This window comes from Schistocerca serialis, chromosome 3 (genome assembly GCF_023864345.2).
Source record: "Schistocerca serialis cubense isolate TAMUIC-IGC-003099 chromosome 3, iqSchSeri2.2, whole genome shotgun sequence".
NCBI lineage: Eukaryota > Metazoa > Arthropoda > Insecta > Orthoptera > Acrididae > Schistocerca > Schistocerca serialis.
This window is the reverse complement of record NC_064640.1, coordinates 762,330,590-762,350,026: the sequence shown is the minus strand read 5'-3', so window position 1 is coordinate 762,350,026 and position 19,437 is coordinate 762,330,590. Positions and strand designations below refer to the sequence as shown.

Genomic DNA, 19,437 nt, shown 5'->3' with positions numbered 1-19,437 from the left:
CTGGCTCACAACTCAACTGAGAACCTACTTTTATGAGAGCATCGGGAAGCTTGTAAAACAATGGACCAAGTGCATTGAAACACAAGGAGACTATATCAAAAAATGGGATTCTTGTAAGTTTCCTATTTGATTACAATAAAATTTTATAACTACTTTGCGGATAATAATTGACTTACCCTTGTACTACTGACAGCATATTAATATGTTTCTGATATCTGGATAGTTCTGTTCAGAATTATTGATTCTCAGTTTGTGAGTACTGAACAATACTATGGTGAAATTTAAGGAAACAAAATGTAACTTCACAAAATAACACCCTATGGAAAGTGTCCACTTCATGTGTTCATTAATGTTTGAGCAAGGTGACACAGTGCTAAGATACTTGACTCACATCCAGGAGGATGGTGGTTCAGATCCTTATTTGGTCATGCAAATTTAGGTGTTCCATGGTTTCCCTCAACCTCTACAGATAGAACCCTGAGTAAGCTTACAATATTCATTCCTGTTCCCACTCTTATCCAAACCTGCACTAATTTTCAGTCTGTAATATCATAACTATTATTGCAACATTAAACTGTTAAAACAATTCCCTAATGCATTTTGCCACAGTCCATCCATTTTTCTCTGTCTTAAGCTTTCAGAATAATGTCTCCACCATAAAATAACAGTAATGTTGAGGCTAAATTTATTAACTTAATACCAAAGCCTGTCTTGTTCTGATGATGGAAATACAATATGCTAATGATGAAAATACAGTACATTGTGTCACAACAGCTGTTAAGTGTGTTCAAAACTGGTATATAGTGATTAAACTTAGCTTGACAAGAATTTGTATCTGGAAAATTATGTCAATGTGTGATTGAAATATACTTTATATCTTCTGCATCACTCAGCATGAAAACTCAGTTTTAGTCTTAAAATCTCTGCTAAAAATATGATTCAAAAGCTAAAATAAGATTATGAGAAATGGCATCTCATAATCTTTCTAAAGAAAACAAAATAATTGCAGATACAAGACTCACTAAATGCTCATTTAAATGCTACAATAAAAAAATATCTTCAAGTTACTCTTTTCATCAAACAGCAAAAGTACAGATAATGTGAACCACAAGACTGATCAGGTTACGTGTGTCATACCTTAACCGAACCATGAGTTGTGGAGCATGAATGTAATGAGAAACACAAAATGTGTTATTTAATTGCTAACTGTTGGTAGTATTAGCTATATGTGGTAGAACCAAAGCCTCCCTCTGGAATTGGGCTCTTGGAAGAGAAGCAATAGCATCTCTTACACAGATTATGTGGAAAATGTCAGCCCAAGAGAGAGCGTGAAAGTGAAGGGAATAGTTCTAAACACAATAGTATCATCTGTGTTGGTATTTATTTATTTGTTTATTTACTGTATGTGTTTATTTTACTAGGCAAGAATAGGTCCTTCAAAGTGTCATTCTGATATGTGCACCCTCTTATAACCCAAAGTCAATTCATTAAATTTGAAGCAAGTTTAAATTTGGCCAGCTGGTCACAATTTCACAGCACTTGGCACGCTGAGATATTGACACACTGCAGAGAGAGGTAGCAATGGTAGAATTTAAATAAACAGTTTCCAGAGTACTCATCTTTTATTATTGTTCTTTGTTGTTGTTGAAAGTTGTAGACTTGTAATCCATGTCCATGCTAGATTCTAGAATGCAACTTGATATACAGACCTAGACGATGCTCGGTTTCATTTTCGTAAATGATATGAACACTGGTTGAGTTTCTTTTGTTTAATAGATATATTTTTCATTATTTCACTTCACAATACAAATAAGGTCAACCTCCACACTAACTCAGCACATACATGACTTGTACTTCATACTCATACTGAACAAGAACAAAGATTTACTCATAACAACATGTAGCAAAGAAAATACTAACAAATATCCATCTATTCATGCAAAATCATCCTTGGAAAATACATTACAAAATTAAAGTACAAATAATTCTTTATCGTTGCTTATCTTGCTAAGAAGTCCATAATAATCATAATGATTGCATAAAGTGTTTATATATGTTGAGATTTATACATTTTCGTATAGCTATATGGTAGTGGATTTCTGGGTTTTGAGTCTTTAACTTGGGAATCAGTCATGTCATATTATTCAGAATCAGTTAGTGCAATATATTTCACGATAACCAGTTTTATTACATCAGATAGCCCTAGAGATTTTGTTTAAAGTTAGCACTGGAATGTGCGTAGTACTGCAGTGGTGGTGGTAGTAGTAGTAGTGGTAGTAGTTCATAGGGTACTAGGAAAGTTTTTCAGTACAGCTTTATTTATTTATTTATTTATTTATTTTTGAAGTAATTTCCACCACATTGAATACACTTCTCCATCCTCTGAAACCAATCCCTGAACCAGTTCTACCAAGTTTCTGTAGGGAGTGAAGATTGATGACTTGGGCAGGCACTGCTCAGTGTACCACTTAGCTATGACTGTCATCTATGTGTCCAAAACATGTTCCACAGTTCCACTCAATTTGAAAAGAACAGCTATCATTTTCTTCTTTACTGAAGCTATGGATGTGTTGTCATCTTCAAAGACCCAAACTTCGTTTTGAGTCTTATTTGGCACATCATAATAGTACAGCCAAGTCTCGTCACCTGTCATGATGTTATCACAAACTGAGATTATCTCTTAGAAAACTTCGTTAACATTTCCCGGCACCAGGTCACACATCATATCATCTGATCTTCTGCCAGTTGATGTGGCACACAGATAAAACAAAGTTTTTTTACTTGCAAATGACCATGCAGAATAAAATGAACTGCTGGTGCATTTAGCCCTAAGGTATCCTCTGTCTGCTTATCAGTCACTCGCCTGTCTTCTCTAGCATTTTCCTCACAGTATCAATGTTTTCCTCCGTAACTAATTATTGTGGACTTCCCGTCATCTTAGTGTCCTCTAAAATGAAATTTCCTCTTTGGAATTCGTTGTACCACCTGAATATAGTTGTACGTTATGGACACACATCACCGAGTGCAAGAGGCATTTCTTCAAAGCACTGGTCTATGTTTAAACCTTGCATGAAGTTTTACCACAAAACTGCCTGAATCTCACTTCCTGACCACGATGCCATAGCAAACACTTCAAACTAACCCTGCTAGTGAACGACTGTGTTCACAGACTTGGCGCAGGGGCTAGAATGCAAGTATGAAGTATTCTCAGAACACAGCAACAATCAGCCTCCTGCGACTTATTGTTGTGTCGTATTGCATAACTTTCCAAGTACCCTTTGTAGTATGCATGGGTTAATAATGTAATGTTAGTCCTATTATCATTCTATTAAGCAAATTTCTCAAAATATGATTTAGCTGTTAAATGAGTGAAATGATATATTAATGGAAAAGCATGGTAACGTTACCAAAACAATCACATTCACAGAAAGAAACACCTGGTTTGGAGAAGAGTGAGAAAGAATTGCGTAATGTTAAAAGAACAAGCAGAAAGGGAAGATAAGAATCAGAAAGAGATAGGGCTGAAGAGAATTTCAGGAGTGTTGATACTGTGACAGAGAGACTGATTCACTGTCAGGCAGGAGGAAGACCACTGTGATATTCTGACATGGAAGCTATGCCAGTGATAACAGGAATAGCTTTAATCTCTTTTTGAATAGTGTATTTTTTTGGATGAGATGTAACTTAATAGACAGTTTGTTTTGTAGGTAAATGGCTGACATGGAGAAAGATTCAGAGCTAAATCCTAGATTTATCATATCTTGTATTGCAGTTATTGAATGGCAGTAATTATTTAATATGTGAGGAGAGTTTTTGGGACACCAGTAACTAATAAACTGATGAAAAAAGTTGATATGTGAAAATCGTGTCATTTATCGGGTTGCATCTAACCAGATCTTATGAAAGATAAATACGATCAATCAACCAAATGTTAACACTTTCATCTTACAGAAGCATTCATATGTGTCTGCAGAAATTTATCTAAGCAGGGCAAAATTCTAAAATTACCATTTTTATGCAATTGAGTTGAAGAATTTAACAATGTATCTTGCCCAAAGAATTGAATAGATGTACACTACACTTTCTGTATCCTGAATGATCGATAGTTATCCTCTCTAAATCTTTTTTTGAAGTAAATTACTTTTTTACTTAAAAAGTGAGTGTATTTTATTAATACATGCATAGCACAACTTTATATGTTATTAACATGATTATCGATGCTACCTTTTCTGAGTTAATGACTTGAAACTATATCCTCATATGTTTAAGCCAAACATATCTATTGAGTTAGATAATAAAGCTAGAAAATATTCACAAAATACATTTCTGTTCACATAATGGTAGGTTGACCCAGAAAATTAATAATCAGAAATAAAAAAAGAGCTCAGATGACAGAAAAGATATTGCTGGATATGAAGGAAAGCAATAAGAGAAAATGCCATTGATTAATATATCCTTCACGTACCAGAACTAAACTTTAAAAATGTTTCTTATAGAACTTTGATACAATGTGGAATACTTTATTTGCTTGCTGTATTTTAAATATGATCACGTTAACGAATTTATCTATCTTCATGGCTTGTACTTTTTTATGTTGACTGGCATAATTAAAATTTAACAAAATGACTTATGAATGCTACATTTTTGAGTGTTCGTTTAAAGTGTAATCTAGGGTCAATATTCAACTAGAGGGATGTGGGAAACTTTGCAAAACCACTCTCAGTTTGACCGAGGACTGCAGTGAGAGTATCCTTGTCTTCCAATTTGTTTTGTTTTGACAAACTGCCTCTTGGCTTCTGTCTCGGGTTCTTCAGCCGACATTCATCTAATGATTTTACTGACGTTTCGCCAGCATGAGTGGCTGGCGAAACGTCAGTAAAATCATTAGATGAACGTCAGCCGAAGAACCCGAGACAGAAGCCAATAGGCAGTTTGTCGACAAGTGGCCATGAAAGCCTTAACAATTTTGTTTCGTATTAACAGTAAATCTTCTGCCAAGTTTTTGAATTGCATAAAGTAAAAGAGAAAGCTTCTGTTGGCTGTGACAGTCTGTTCTTCCCAATTTAATGCTCAGTCAGGATTATGATGAGATCATTTACTGTTGTTTGATATGGCAATATGGTACCCTCAAAGAGTATGCAAGAAATGTCCTTGCCAAAATGTTTATTGATCAACTTATGTTACATTGTAACGATTGCATGTTATTTTAAGATGCAGGTTTTGTGCCCTTCTTGATACAGAACAGATGTCATCATTCATGTCTCAGATGGAGGAATAACCAGTCACTGAGACACAACTGAATTTCGTTGAGATTTGAGTGTTAGTTACAATAATGTAACACAAGCAAAATACCATTGATATACAGGAAAAGAAGAAATGGATTGAGGAATGAACTTAGGTGGACTCCTAAGATCACAATCACAGTTTTGTGTGGTAACTTGTGACAGCTGTGGATGACTCATTGAAATCTGCTTTTCATGTAGTTCTTACAGAAAATCACTGTTTCTTTCTCAAAAGTAAGATTATGAAATCAACAGTATCATATGCCATGCTGAAATCAAGCAGTTTTAAAATGGTTGCCTCATGTCTGTCCATGGGTGAAACTAAATCATCACTCAGTCTGACAGTCTGATTAATGGAATTGCAGTGCTATAGTGTTTTTGGAAGCCTGATCGATGTCTAACGTGGATGTTATACATGGTGAGGCAGTCAATCCGAAACAGTTCTGATGTTGATGCTATAGCACATTACAAGAAATACTGCAAAATATTAGAGACTGTAATACGGACATCAAAGCAAATATATTACAAGGAAAAGATAGTCCTATCAGATAACAAAATAAAGACAATATGGAATATAGTGAAGGAGGAGACCGGTAGAACCAGACATGAAGAGGGACAAATAGCATTAAGAGTAAATGATACATTGGTGACAGATGTGTATAGTGTTGCAGTACTTTTTAACAAACATTTTATAACTGTTACTGAAGAGATGCGGTTGTCATGTTCTGTAGATGCTGCTATGGAATACCTCAGACCAGATATTTCAAGTAACTTCTTTAATATGAATTTGTCCCTCACTACCCCAGCAGAAATAATGTCCATCATAAAATCTTTAAAATCAAAAACATCTAGTTGGTATGATGAAATATCAACAAAGTTAATTGAAGAATGTGATTCTGGGTTAAGTAACATATTAAGCTATCAGTGTAACCAGTCGTTTATCAATGGAATATTTCCTGAATGGTTGAAATATGCTGAAGTTCAGCCACTGTTTAAGAAGGGAGATCCAGCATTCTCAAAAATTTTAGAAAAAGTAATGTACAATCGACTTTATAACCATCTTATCTCATATAACATACTGTCAAAGTTGCAGTTCGGATTTCTAAAGGGTCCTAATATTGAGAAGGCTATCTACACTTACAGTGAAAATGTGCTTAATTCATTAGACAAAAAATTGCGGGCAACTGGTATATTTTGTGATCTGCCAAAGGCATTGAACTGTGTAAATCACAATATCCTTTTAAGTAATTTAAAATATTATGGTTTAACAGGAAATGCTGAAAAATGGTTCAAATCTTATATCTCCGGCAGGAAACAAAGGGAGTTATTAGGAAAGAGACATGTATTAAGCTATCAGTCATCATCCAACTGGGAACAAATTACATGTGGGGTCCCATAAGGTTCCATTTTAGGGCCCTTACTTTGTCTTGTGTATATCAGTGACCTTTCATCGGTGACATTACCAGATGCCAAGTTCTTTTGTTTGCCGATGATACAAAAATTGCAATAAATAGCAAATCAAGTGTAGTCTTAGAAAGATCTGATAATAAAATATTTGTGGACATTAATCTTTGATTCCTAGCCAATTCTTTATCATCAAACTTTGAAAAAACACACTACATGCAGTTCAGAACTTGTAAGGGGTGTCCCACAAGTATATTACAAACATACGGTGACAAGCAGATAGAAGAAGTGGACAGTGTTATATTCTTGGGATTACAGCTTGATAATAAATTCAACTGGGAGGAGCACACCACAGAACTGCTGAAGTGTCTTAACAAATCTCTATTTGCAATGCGAATTGTGTCAGACATAGGGGATATAAAAATGAAAAAAGCTGGCGTACTATGCTTACTTTCATTCCATAATGTCATATGGGATTATTTTCTGGGGTAATTCATCAAGCCAAGGTACAGTTTTCTGAGCACAAACACGTGCAGTAAGAGTTATGTGTGGAGTGAACTCAAGAACATCGTGCAGAAGCCTTTTTAGGGAACTAGGTATACTAACTACAGCTTCCCAATATATTTATTCCTTAATGAAATTTGTCATTAAAAATATATCACTTTTTCAAACCAACGGCTCAATTCATGGACTCAATACTAGAAATAAGAATAATCTTCACAAGGATTTAAAGTCACTTACTCTTGTACAAAAAGGTGTGCATTATTCAGGAACACACATTTTCAATAACTTGCCAGCAGCCATAAAATGCTTAACAACCAATGAAATTCAGTTTAGAGAAGCCTAAAGGATTTATTGGTGGCCAACCCCTTCTACTCCATTGATTAAACTAGAACTGACATGTGATTACATTTGCACGCAATTTGGGTGTGTAGATCCTGAGAAATCAGTACCCAGAACAACCACCTCTAGCCGTAATAATGGCCTTGATACGCCTGGGCATTGAGTCAAACAGAGCTTGGATGGCGTGTACACGTACAGTTGCCCTTGCAGCTTCAACACGATGCCACAGTTCATCAAGAGTAGTGACTGCGTATTGTGACGAGCCAGTTGATCGGCCACCATTGACCAGACGTTTTCAATTGGTGAGATATCTGGAGAATGTGCTGGCCAGGGCAGCAGTCGAATACTTTCTGTATCCAGAAAGGCCCGTACAGGACCTGCAACATGCGGTCGTGCATTATCCTGCTGAAATGTAGGGTTTAGCAGGGATCGAATGAAGGGTAGAGCCACGGGTTGAAACAGATCTGAAATGTAACATCCACTGTTCAAAGTGCCGTCAATGCGAACAAGATGAGACTGAGACATGTAACCGATGGCACCCATACCATCGTGCCGGGTGATACGCCAGTATGGTGATGACGAATACACGCTTCCAATGAGCGTTCACTGCGATGTCGCCAAACATGGATGCGACCATCATGATGCTGTAAACTGAACGTGGATTCATCCGAAAAAATGACGTTTTGCCATTCGTGCACCCAGGTTCGTCGTTGAGTACACCATACAGCGTTAAGGGTAACCACAGCCATGGTCTCCGAGCTGAAAGTCCATGCTGCTGCAAACGTCATCAGACTGTTCGTGCAGATGGTTGTTGTCTTGCAAACGTCCCCATCTGTTGACTGAGTGATCGAGATGTGGCTGCACGATCCATTACAGCCATGCGGATAAGATGCCTGTCATCTCAACTGCTAGTGATACGAGGCCATTGGGATCCAGTACAGCATTCCGTATTATCCTCCTGAACCCATCGATTCCATATTCTGCAAACAGTCATTGGATCTCGACCAGCGCGAGCAGCAATGTCACGTATGATAAACCGTAATCTTGATAGGCTACAATCCAACCATTATCAAAGTCAGAAACGTGATGGTATGCATTTCTCCTCCTTACACCTGTCATCACAACAATGTTTCACCAGCCAATGCCGGCCAACTGCTGTTTGTGTATGAGAAATCGGTTGGAAACTTTCCTCATATCAGCATGTTGTAGGTGTTGCCACCGGCGCCAACCTTGTGTGAATGCTCTGAAAAGCTAATCATTTGCATATCACAGCATCTTCTTCCTGTCGGTTAAATTTAACATCTGTAGCATGTCATCTTTGTGGTGTAGCAATTTTAATTGCCAGTAGTGTAGTTCTATTACACATTTATTACCTTACAAATAAAAAAAAAACTTTTTTTTTATTTTAAATTCAGCGCATTAGTGGTTGTAAAAATGATTCTTTCATATTGTGTTCATTAAAAAAATGATGATCATTCCACTTGGGATCTTTGGCATGGTACATTAGCTTATGTGTTTGAGTTGTAAATATTTGTCATGTATTATTGTTTTTCTGACATTTTCTACATCCTGGAGGACCACTTCACTACGGATCAATTGATTGAAAGTAAATCTAATCTAATCTTCATGAACAATATGCATCAATGTTTTTGTAACTGTGGGTAATATGCTGAATGACCCGAAGTAATATGATATGTAAACTTTGAAAGGATTGATGTAAGCACTTTTTCAAAATGTAAGTGGAAATAATTTCTCACAGAGAGAAGGAATGAAGTAAATCCACTTAGAAGAGACCGAGCGAGATGGCGCAGTGGTTAACACACTGGACTCGCATTCGGGAGGACGACGATTCAATCCCGTCTCCGGCCATCCTGATTTGGGTTTTCCGTGATTCCCCTAAATCGCTTCAGGCAAATGCCGGGATGGTTCCGTTGAAAGGGCACGGCCGATTTCCTTCCCCATCCTTCCCTCACCCGAGCTTGTGCTCCGTCTCTAATGACCTCGTTGTCGACAGGATGTTAAATCTCCTCCTCCTCCTCCTCCTCCTCCTCCTCCACTTAGAAGAGAATGTGAAATATTTCTGAAATGATGACACCAAGAGCATTCCTATTATAACTATTTATTCAGCAGTCTGAAACAATGACATGAAGAAATATTTGAAAACAATTATAAGCATTGGAGCATTTAGATATGCCCTACTGTGTACTACTAAGATCACATCTTAAAGATTCAGATTTAAGAGAATACCATGTTGAAGGCAGCTGTATTAATAATATACACAAGCGTAATAATGTAAAACTTACTGATAATCGAAGCCATGTAATTATACATATTGTAAAAAAACTAAAAATAATATTATGACTTCCTTTCAGAGCTATGGTACTTTGATTATGTTTACTCTATGTATAATGGTACTTAATAAAAAATATTGTGTCCGGCAGGTGAACTAACGGAGTGCTTGGAAAATCCAGATGCAGACATAAATGTCAGTGGCCTACAGGTAACGTTGGATGTGTTTTGCCTAACTTTGCCACACACTGTGGAATTTGTTACTTCAGAGAAGACATTAACTGAAATGAGAAGTACCTCATTCTGCAGTTCATCTCCAGTGCCAACAGATGGAACTAATTCACCTGCCAGATCTACACACAGCAGTCTTACATCAAATCATCAGTATGTCAGAAATATTTTATTTGGACAGTTCTTGTAATTATTAAAAACAGCTAATTAACTAGCTTGCTTCTGAAAACAAATTCTTTTTCTTACAGGTATGTTTCGGGGTCTGCAGCTGACTTTTTGCAGCATCTTCCAGATTATCAACATAAAGCTGTTGCAACATCTGTTGAAGAGGTAAAAGGCTTTTGTATGAAATCAGTGTTATGTTTGTTAACATTGCTTCTTTATGTGTGAAAATATTTTTAAAAATATGTGAAAATAGTTCCTTATTTTTAGAAACTTGTAGTTTTATCTAACAGTTTTCTGCTGTCAATGTTACAAAGGTTCTTTGTAAGTTTTTTTGTTTACATAATTCAAATATGCCATAAAGTGGAATACAAATTAAAATACGCCCTTTATAACCCTTGCAATTTCATTTAATTAACATATCTTGAGGCCCATATATCATGTGCAGTGAAACTAAAGTACTTAGGTTTGTGATCAACAGAGGATAACAAAATTGTGTTATTTTGGGCTATTCAGTGTCCTCTAGTTGTCTTATGGACATTACGTGAAATAGAACCATAAAATTAGAAGGGAACATAACATAATTCCATTAACATTATTAGGAAAAAGATAGAGTTCTGTAACCGTAAAGACGGTACAATGAGTTGCATACAGGTACAATGAAAAGACTGTTACGCATTTAGCTTTCAGCCGAAGCCTTCTTCAGAAATGAAAACACACACACACACACACACACACACACACACACACACACACACACACACACACACAGAAGCAAGCACACCTCATGCACACATGACCACCATCTCCAGCAGCTTGGACCAGAATAAAAAATTGCTTTGCATTAAATTGACTTGGGCAATTGGTCATACCAACGACCTTTAACTTTGAGAGTCTGCACACTACACTAAGCCGAAGCACAATGAGAAGTCTCAGTTATAATCCTGCATACATCTTTCTTGTACACACTTTTTCTTTTTTATATTATTGATCACAGACTTTGAAAGAATATTGTCATTTTACAATTTTTATGTTTTGGGAGCACATATTTATGAACATATGTAAATGCTTATGTTGTATATATAATGCATTTTGAGACATTATCAACTCTTATAAATTTTAAGATGACAAATACTAATGAAATGTACTTGTATTTTATGTAAAAAATAATGGAATGATATGTTCCTTTCTAATTTTATGGCTCTGCTTCACATGATAAAACACCTTAACAATACTATATGTGTACAGTCCTTTTTTGGACATTGACAAATATTATAACATGTGAATTTTTAACCCTTGGATAAGATGACAAAATTTAGTCAAATATATGTTTATTTTATGTAGAAAACAGTGGAATGGTGTTATGTGCCTCTCTGATGACTATTTCACGCAACGAGATAAAAAAACTTGAGGACACTATCAAGCCCAAGTCATAGGCAATTAAGTCATTTTGTTATCCCCTATTAATCACTAACATAAGTTAGGTGAACTTAATGTATACACATTTATATGTACACACACATAAACGCCAATATCACATATAATGATAATCACTTTTGTTGAGGAAAAGAAAATACCATATCAACATATGAATAATAAATGAGACAGAACATATATACTGGATTGATTGATCATTTATTCTCATGCAGCCCCCCCCCCCCCCACCCCCCCCCAAAAAAAAAAAAAAGAAAAAAAAATGTGGAGCACCCAGAATATGGGAGTACTTCAACTTAAATTACCATCCGGCTCTTGTGCAGAGCGTTGTTTGTGGCAGTGGTGCAGCCATGCAGCCATAGGTGTATTCGAAGGTGTGATCAGTGGTGAGCAGCTGGACAGTGACCCTGCATGAGTGTGGCACAGTGTTGTGCAGCCATGGTTGTCAGCTTGCTGTCCAAAGATGATGATAGTATGACACAAACACTGGTTTAACTCTCCCGATAAATGCTTTGTAACATTTATCATTTTGCAATCTGTTTTATGTGTTGATACCACATCACAACACTTTGAAAGGTCTGGTGTATGGGGGCTGAAGAGGGGCTTAAAGTAAATCATTGTAAAGCATGACCTAGAAGCAGTGCACAAATGCTTAGTCTCCTAAAATCTGATGTTCACCATCTTGTAAAACAGGTGGCCATTGGATATTTGTCACATGTTCCTAAATTTGATGTACCACTAGTGGTAGTTCCACCTGGTCTGGCAGTGGTGCAGTTCTCAGGTTGTTGTATTCCCACAAGAGAACATTGCACAATGATTGACACATCGACTTTATTAAGTCTAGAAAACAACTTATTATAATGGGTACACTAGCCACAGAGGAGCTCATAGCAACAGTTTGACAACACATATGAAGAGATAAGCATGTAACTGAGTTACATCTGTCCAGGCCTGTCTCTAAAAGCTGTCAGCCGGATGGTAAGGTGTGCACACAAGAGGCTGCACACGCATTCGTGAGTGGAAGCCTCTGATGGTTGTCGAACTTCTAGCTGTGTCTGCTAAGTTCTGCGGTGTGCTTTATGACTGCTTGCTTGAATCTTGGGTGTGGGTCTATGCGGGTCATTGCACCATTCCACTCTTTGGGGAGCAGAGGTTTGCTGGTCCCCAGGGTGAGTTGCAGACAGCTGTGATGTAGAGATGGCATCCACATTCATAGAGGCCCAGGAGGCGAGAGGAGCAAGCAACCCTAAGTCGCTGGAGACCTGGGTATATGGTGAAATTGGCCAGTGCAAAGAGAGTTCCAATGCCTCTCCCTCCCCGTCCCCATCCCCCACCCATTCCCCCTCCCCCTCCCCTTTCCTGTCACAACATGAAATAACAGAACTGGCGACGGGCAGTCCAAGTTGGAATCCACAGCGATATCTGATGGTAGTATGGAAGATGGAGTGACACTGCCACATCTCCTGTGACATGTGACAGTGAACCAGCTGGAGCACCAATGGAGCTGCTGCCGGAGGCTGCCAAGTCATAGTCACTACTGTAACTGGAAGAGGAGACCAGAAGCCTCACACATAGGCTGCACCCAGTGACCACGTTACCACCGAATGTGGTGTTGCAGCTGGGATGGGGGAGGGGGTGGGTGGGGGATAGTGCTCACTTGCATGTGGAGCTGATTTTGGTGGTACTTGACCTCCTGATCCCCTGTCTGGAGGGTGTAGACACAGTGGCCATTCTGGCGCACAATGACTGACGGTTTCGAGCAGGGACACTGACCAAAACTATGTACCCAGACTTCCATCTCTAGCATAAAGCCTGGTGCTCTGGAATTCAATGGCGGGCAGAATCCAAGATGGAGCAGGTGGAGCAGTCTCCTTTGTTTGCACCCCTGGAGTAATCCTGCTGGGCTACAAGGACCAATAGGAGTCATCTGGTAGGGTGTCAGAAAAAATTTAACCCTTCTTCAGTGGGAAAATCTTGCAGATTTTTTTCATCTGGTTGTTAAAGAAGCACACCATGCTCTTGACCTCCCAATTAGATTGTGGGTGGAAGGGAGGGGATTGAACATGACAAATGTTTGACTGCACACAGAAACGTTTTAGATAGGAACTGGTGTCCATTATCAAAACAAGGATTATTGAAGGACCTTCCTCAGAAAAAAAAAAAAATTGGATAGAGTTTGAATACCAACCACAGTAGTGACCAACGGACACCAGGCCATATATGGAAAATGCAAAAATGTGTTGATGACGATCAGTCAGAATGCATTCAAAAACAGACCTGCAAAATCAATGTGGGTGCATTCGTAGGGCTGGGTTGCTGGAGGCCACGGAGTGAATGATGACCTGGGAGCCACCTGTTCACTATCACACTGGAGATATGCAACAACCAAGTGTTCCACTTTTTGGTCAGTGCTGAGGCAGAATAAATATGTCTGTGAACCAAGGCTTTGGTGCGGGAAGTGCTCCAGTGCCCTTCATATAACAGCTGTAACACCTCTTGCTGCAAACTCCTGGAAAGACCACCCGGGGAGCTGCATCATCCATGGAGATGAGGAGGACCCAATCTAAGACTGAGAGACAATGGCCATGACTAAGTAGTTGCGAAGTGGATTGGATGAGTGGTCCAGAGGACAAGAAGACCAATGCTGTTGGACAAGGCAGACTACCTGCCTGAGGATGGTGTCTGCTGCTGTTGCCTTGGTGACTCGGGCACTAGTTATCCGAAACTATTTACCGCTTGTTGGGAGGTGACATCCAAATTAAAACACGAGCTACACCCAATTGAACTGGGCGTCCGGGCAAATGGGAGGCTGGGAAAAGGTGTGTGTGTTGGCATGGCACACCATGGGGCAAAAATGAATGTCACAGTTGTATTTGGAGAAGAACGAAGCTCACCACTGCAACCTGTGAGCCTAGGTGGAGAGACTAAATAATGAAATTAAGGGCTTCTGGTTCATAATTACTTGGAATTTGGCACCATACAAGAAAATGTGTAATTTGGTGACCGCATACACAATGACCAGAGCTGTCATCTCAATCTGAGAGTACTGGACCTGTGCTGGACAGAGGGGTTTGGATACAATTGTTAGTGGCTACTCCAAGCCATCTGCTTTCTGATGCCTGAGGACTTCCTCTGTGCTTTGCTGTGAGGCATCCATAGCCGAAAGCAATGTTTTGTTGGGATCAAGGGTAGCTAGATACGGTGCCAACTGGAGGCGTTCCTGCAGCATGGTGATGGCCTGGTCACACGCAGGAGACCAGACAAAGGCAGCACCTTTGTGTTGAAGGAGACTCAGTGGGTCCACGATAGTGGATGAACCAGTGGTAACAGGCAATTTTACATAAATAAAACCTGCAGTTCACACAATGACTAGTGACATGGAAAGTCTGCAATTGTTCTGGCAGGGCACTCCATGGATTGGACATCCTGCCTCAAGATGACATGGTCCAGATATTCAAGAGGAGGTTGGAAAAATTTGGAATTCTGCAGAATGCAACACAGACCTGCATCCCAAAGTTTTTGAAAGAGGGCCTGGTGGTTGTGCAGGTGGTCATTCAAAGTATGTTCTGTGATGACGATGTCATCCAGATAGTTGAAACAGTGAAAAATATTGAACATGGTATGTTTCAAATAGTGTTGAAAAATTGTTGGGGCACTTGCCACCCCAAACATCAGCTGATGGTATTCATAAAGACCAAAAGACATGTTAATGACTATGATACACTTGGATTCATCATCCAGGGCAAGCTGGTGATATGCTGTGGAAAGATCAAGTTTGGAGAAGAATTGATCCCCTGCTAAGTGTGTGAACAGTTCGTCAGGACATGGCAGTTGGTATGTGCTGACCATGGACTGTGAATTCATGGTGGTCTTAAGATCACTGCAAAGGCACAATTTACCAGAGAGTTTCTTAATGATGGCAAGGGGTGTGGCCCATTCACTAGAGGAAATGGGAACCACAACCCTGAGAGAGATAAGCTGATCCAGCTTTACCATGACTTGAGAGCAGAGGGCCAGGAAAATCTGCCTGGCACAAAAAAATCTAGGATAAGCTGACTGCTTATAGGTTATGTGGGTTATGTCTGTGACACACGCTAGGCCCTCTGCAAAGATATCCTGAAATTCTGAGCACAGAGATTCGAAAGACTGATAAGGGCCCTTGGCAGATATGAACTGTATGGGGTCTGTGACTGAAAAGCCAAAAGCCTGAAAGGCATTAAACCCAAAAAGGTTTTCTGAAGTACTGTCATGGGCAACAATAAAGGTAATAGGTTGAGACACTGATTTACAGGTGACATCCACCACGAATTGGCCAAGCTAGGGGATTTGCTGTTTACTGTATCCCCTGAGGCGCCTGCTTACTGGCAACAACTGCGGATAGCTGAGGTCTCAATATGTTTGGGCATTAAGCAGGGAAACTGCCACACCATGTTTACCTTCAGGAGCAACAGTCACAAGAGAACAAAAAGCCTGATAAAAAGCTTGTTGGAATCATGATAGGTAACTGACACTGACAACAACATTTCTCGAATATCAGCATCCATGGTCTGTGATGCTGCATTCTGTATAACTGAGTGGCAGACTACCCCAATGTGGCCTGTTTACTGACACTTATGACAGAAGGCCTGAGGCTGGGGACACACTGATGTGTTATGTTTGGTGTAACATGATGCTCATGATGGTAACAGGGAGCAGCGAGCAGTGAATGGAACATTGTATTCACACTGTGCAGGAGCCGTGTGATCCACAGGCATCCACCACAATGATGATGTCCTCCCTGGATGCAGTGGACACAGCTGGGCCACCCTGTACTGCCGCAACATCGCTCCAGGTTCCCATTTGCTGACCAGTAGCTTATGAGACCTCATACAACTGGGCAATTGAAATAACGTCTTCAGTGGTTATTCTCTAACTGGAGGGCTCATTGTCAGATGTCCTTGTCCAGGATGGAGTGGATGATAACATCACAAACCAAGACATCCACATATCACTCCTTTGACTTCTGTGTGATAATATGGCACTTGTGACTAAGGCCATGGGGGGTCACAGCCCACGTGTGGTAAAACTGATGAGGCTGCTTCTTGCATTGATAAAATTCAACTTTAGCAGCCATAACGTGTGCGACAGTGATAATTGGAAGACAACAATGAACATAAGGTGTCAAGCAATAACTAGGAAGGTTGCTGCGCTGAGGCCAACTGTCGCAACACCTGATACCAGGTGGAAGAAATTTATGACAAAAATAATGCACGACATATGTCTGCATCTGTAATGTGGACGTTGTGAAAATGCTGTTGTAGATGGCGGTGTAATGTGGAGAGGACAGCTGAAGCGCACTAACGAATTTGCAGTGAATGTTTTTGCAATCATCTCAGCAGGTATGTCTGTGTCTGGAACAGCTTCTGCCCATCTTGTGCACATCCTCAGTTGCCATGAATAGATACTTGTAATCTTCTGAAGGCAGCAGAGTGCCCATGAAGTTGATTTGTATTTGACCAAACCTCATTGGAAGCACAGGGAAATATCCAATCTCTGCTTGAACATGGCATTCCACCTTGCACTGCTGGCATTGAAGGCATGCACGAGCCAGGCCTGAGTGTCTTTTTTTTGTTGACAGTCACACGAAATGGTCGGTTAATAATTTAGTCATGGGATTTATCCCTGGATGTGCCAAGTTGTGGACACTGTCAAATTCTACTTTTCCAAACTGTAGCAAAGTATAGGGCTGTGGCTTTCGTTCTCAGACTCACACCATCCTTTAGCACTGCCACACAGCACCTCGACGTGCTTTAGCCTCAGTCTCATGGGAAACATGCCTCACGCACTTGTGTATCATCAACAGCTCTCTGTATAAGTGCTTCATTTTCTTTGGCCTGGTTGTAAGTTTTTTGAAAAAATAACTTAACAGCTGCCAGTGTTTATAGACATTCTGGTGTTGAGTGGCACCAATTGCTCTTTGCCTGCTGTGTACAACAATGGCTGTTGGTGGTGTTGACCACAGGTTGGGTGAGTGGCACTGCTTCTGCAAGGCTCACCTGTAGATCATGTACAGTTTTATCCATTTCTAGAGTCCATTTGAGTACTCTACCCTGCGTGTTGGGACTGGAATGTGCTGTTTGCTGTTTGCGAAGTGGCACAACTGTGTACACGTTGTATCTTAAGATCCAAAATGTCTATGATACAGGCCGATGTTAGTAGAGCTATCTTGGAATTGGCTGTCATCTGGGATTGAGGAACACAGCATTGTGAACATGACCTTTTATTAGGATCTGTCTTTAGCTGTGATGCCTGAAATGGCTTGGTCACTGTCTCAACTGTGCCGCATAGACTTTGGTGTACTTTGGCTATGCTCAGTGAATGTCAGAATGAGGTAGTGGCACAGTGAGGCGTTGTGTCCTCCATTGAGCTTGGTGGTTTTGGTTGTATTTGACTAGAACATTGGTAGCTGTTGATGCTGTGGCCTCCACAGCAGTTGAATATAGCGTTCTGTGTGCCCTGGCAGCAGCTTGCAGTAACTTACATAAAGGTTGCCCTTCATGCACAGTCAAAGCTATCTGTACCTGTGAAGGCAGCTGTTGTTGCCAGATTGCCATATATGTAATAACAAATCATCAGAAACCACACTAGTGCCAACCAAGCATGTAAATGACTCCAAAACTCTGATGGGTTTTTGTCACCATCTTTTTTCATGGTACAGCACTTGTTTAAGCATTTAATCAAATAGTTTAGTGCAATGAGCAACTAAATCCATTTTGAGAGCAAGCTAGGATCAATGGTGAGGTGGGTACAAAGTAATGTCCAATACAAAAGTGATTGCCCACAGCTCCAGGTTCTAATTGCCAGTTTAATCTGTCCGAATTATGTCTGGATTGATGTCACTACCTGGCATTGCGGGGAAACCCATCACAGATGATTACACTCAGTCTGAGTTCAGATTTAGTTGTGGCACTGCATTAATTGATTGCTGTCATGGATTAAGAAAGCTCCAGAAGCTCAATCTCTTGCTGGAGGTGCTGGATCTCACAGCTGATGGCATGTAACAGTTTATGTGCATCCTTCATGTCAAAATTACATTTCACAGGATGTGAAAAATATTTTTCCACGACGGAACTATTTTTTTTTTAAATCAGCATTACCAATTATGTAGGCGAACTTACTACCCACATATAACTATCCGCACTAATTTAGTGTATAATGATAATCATTTTTATCAAGGGAAAGAAAGTATGTCAAGATGCAAACAATAAATCAGACAGTGAATATTCAACATTTTCACAGAACATATATCAAACTCCATTGATTGATCCTTTATTCCCTCGTATGCTAGTTCTGTGAAAATTTCAAGGATTACAGTTATATGCTATTGATACTCAGCTGTATGACACATTTGAGTTATGAAAGTTTATTATATTTTTTTCTCTCATATTGTGGTGTTTGAAGAGAACAGAAAACAGTCCTAATAAATAAAATGAACCTTTGTATTCAGTTGGTGAGAAATCTGTTATAAATTATGAGGATCACTGATTGAAAACTGCTAAAGGACAGTTTTTTAAAAAGCATACACTTAGGTGACAAAAGTCATGGATTCAACAAGTTGTTGGAAGCCCCTGCAGAAATTCTGAGCCTTGCTGCCTCTATAGTTGCCTGTAATTGCAAAGGTCTTGCCAGTGCAGCTGTTTGTGCATGACCTGACCTCTCGAATATGTCACATAAATGTTTGATTTGATTAATGTTTGACAATCTGGGTGGCCATATCCTTTGCTCAAATTGTCTAGAATTTTCTTCAAACACA

The 19,437-nt window shown here is 39.5% G+C and overlaps 1 protein-coding gene across 1 annotated transcript in view; it reads left to right on the top strand.

Annotated features, from left to right (window-relative positions):
* LOC126471204 (KICSTOR complex protein SZT2-like) overlaps positions 1 to 19,437 on the top strand; it is a 525,225-nt gene that overhangs the window by 282,418 nt on the left and 223,370 nt on the right. Inside the window, exons 11-12 of the mRNA XM_050099318.1 lie at positions 9,971 to 10,202; positions 10,298 to 10,379. Coding sequence (XP_049955275.1) covers positions 9,971 to 10,202; positions 10,298 to 10,379 — 314 coding nt within the window. The remainder of the gene's footprint in view (positions 1 to 9,970; positions 10,203 to 10,297; positions 10,380 to 19,437) is intronic.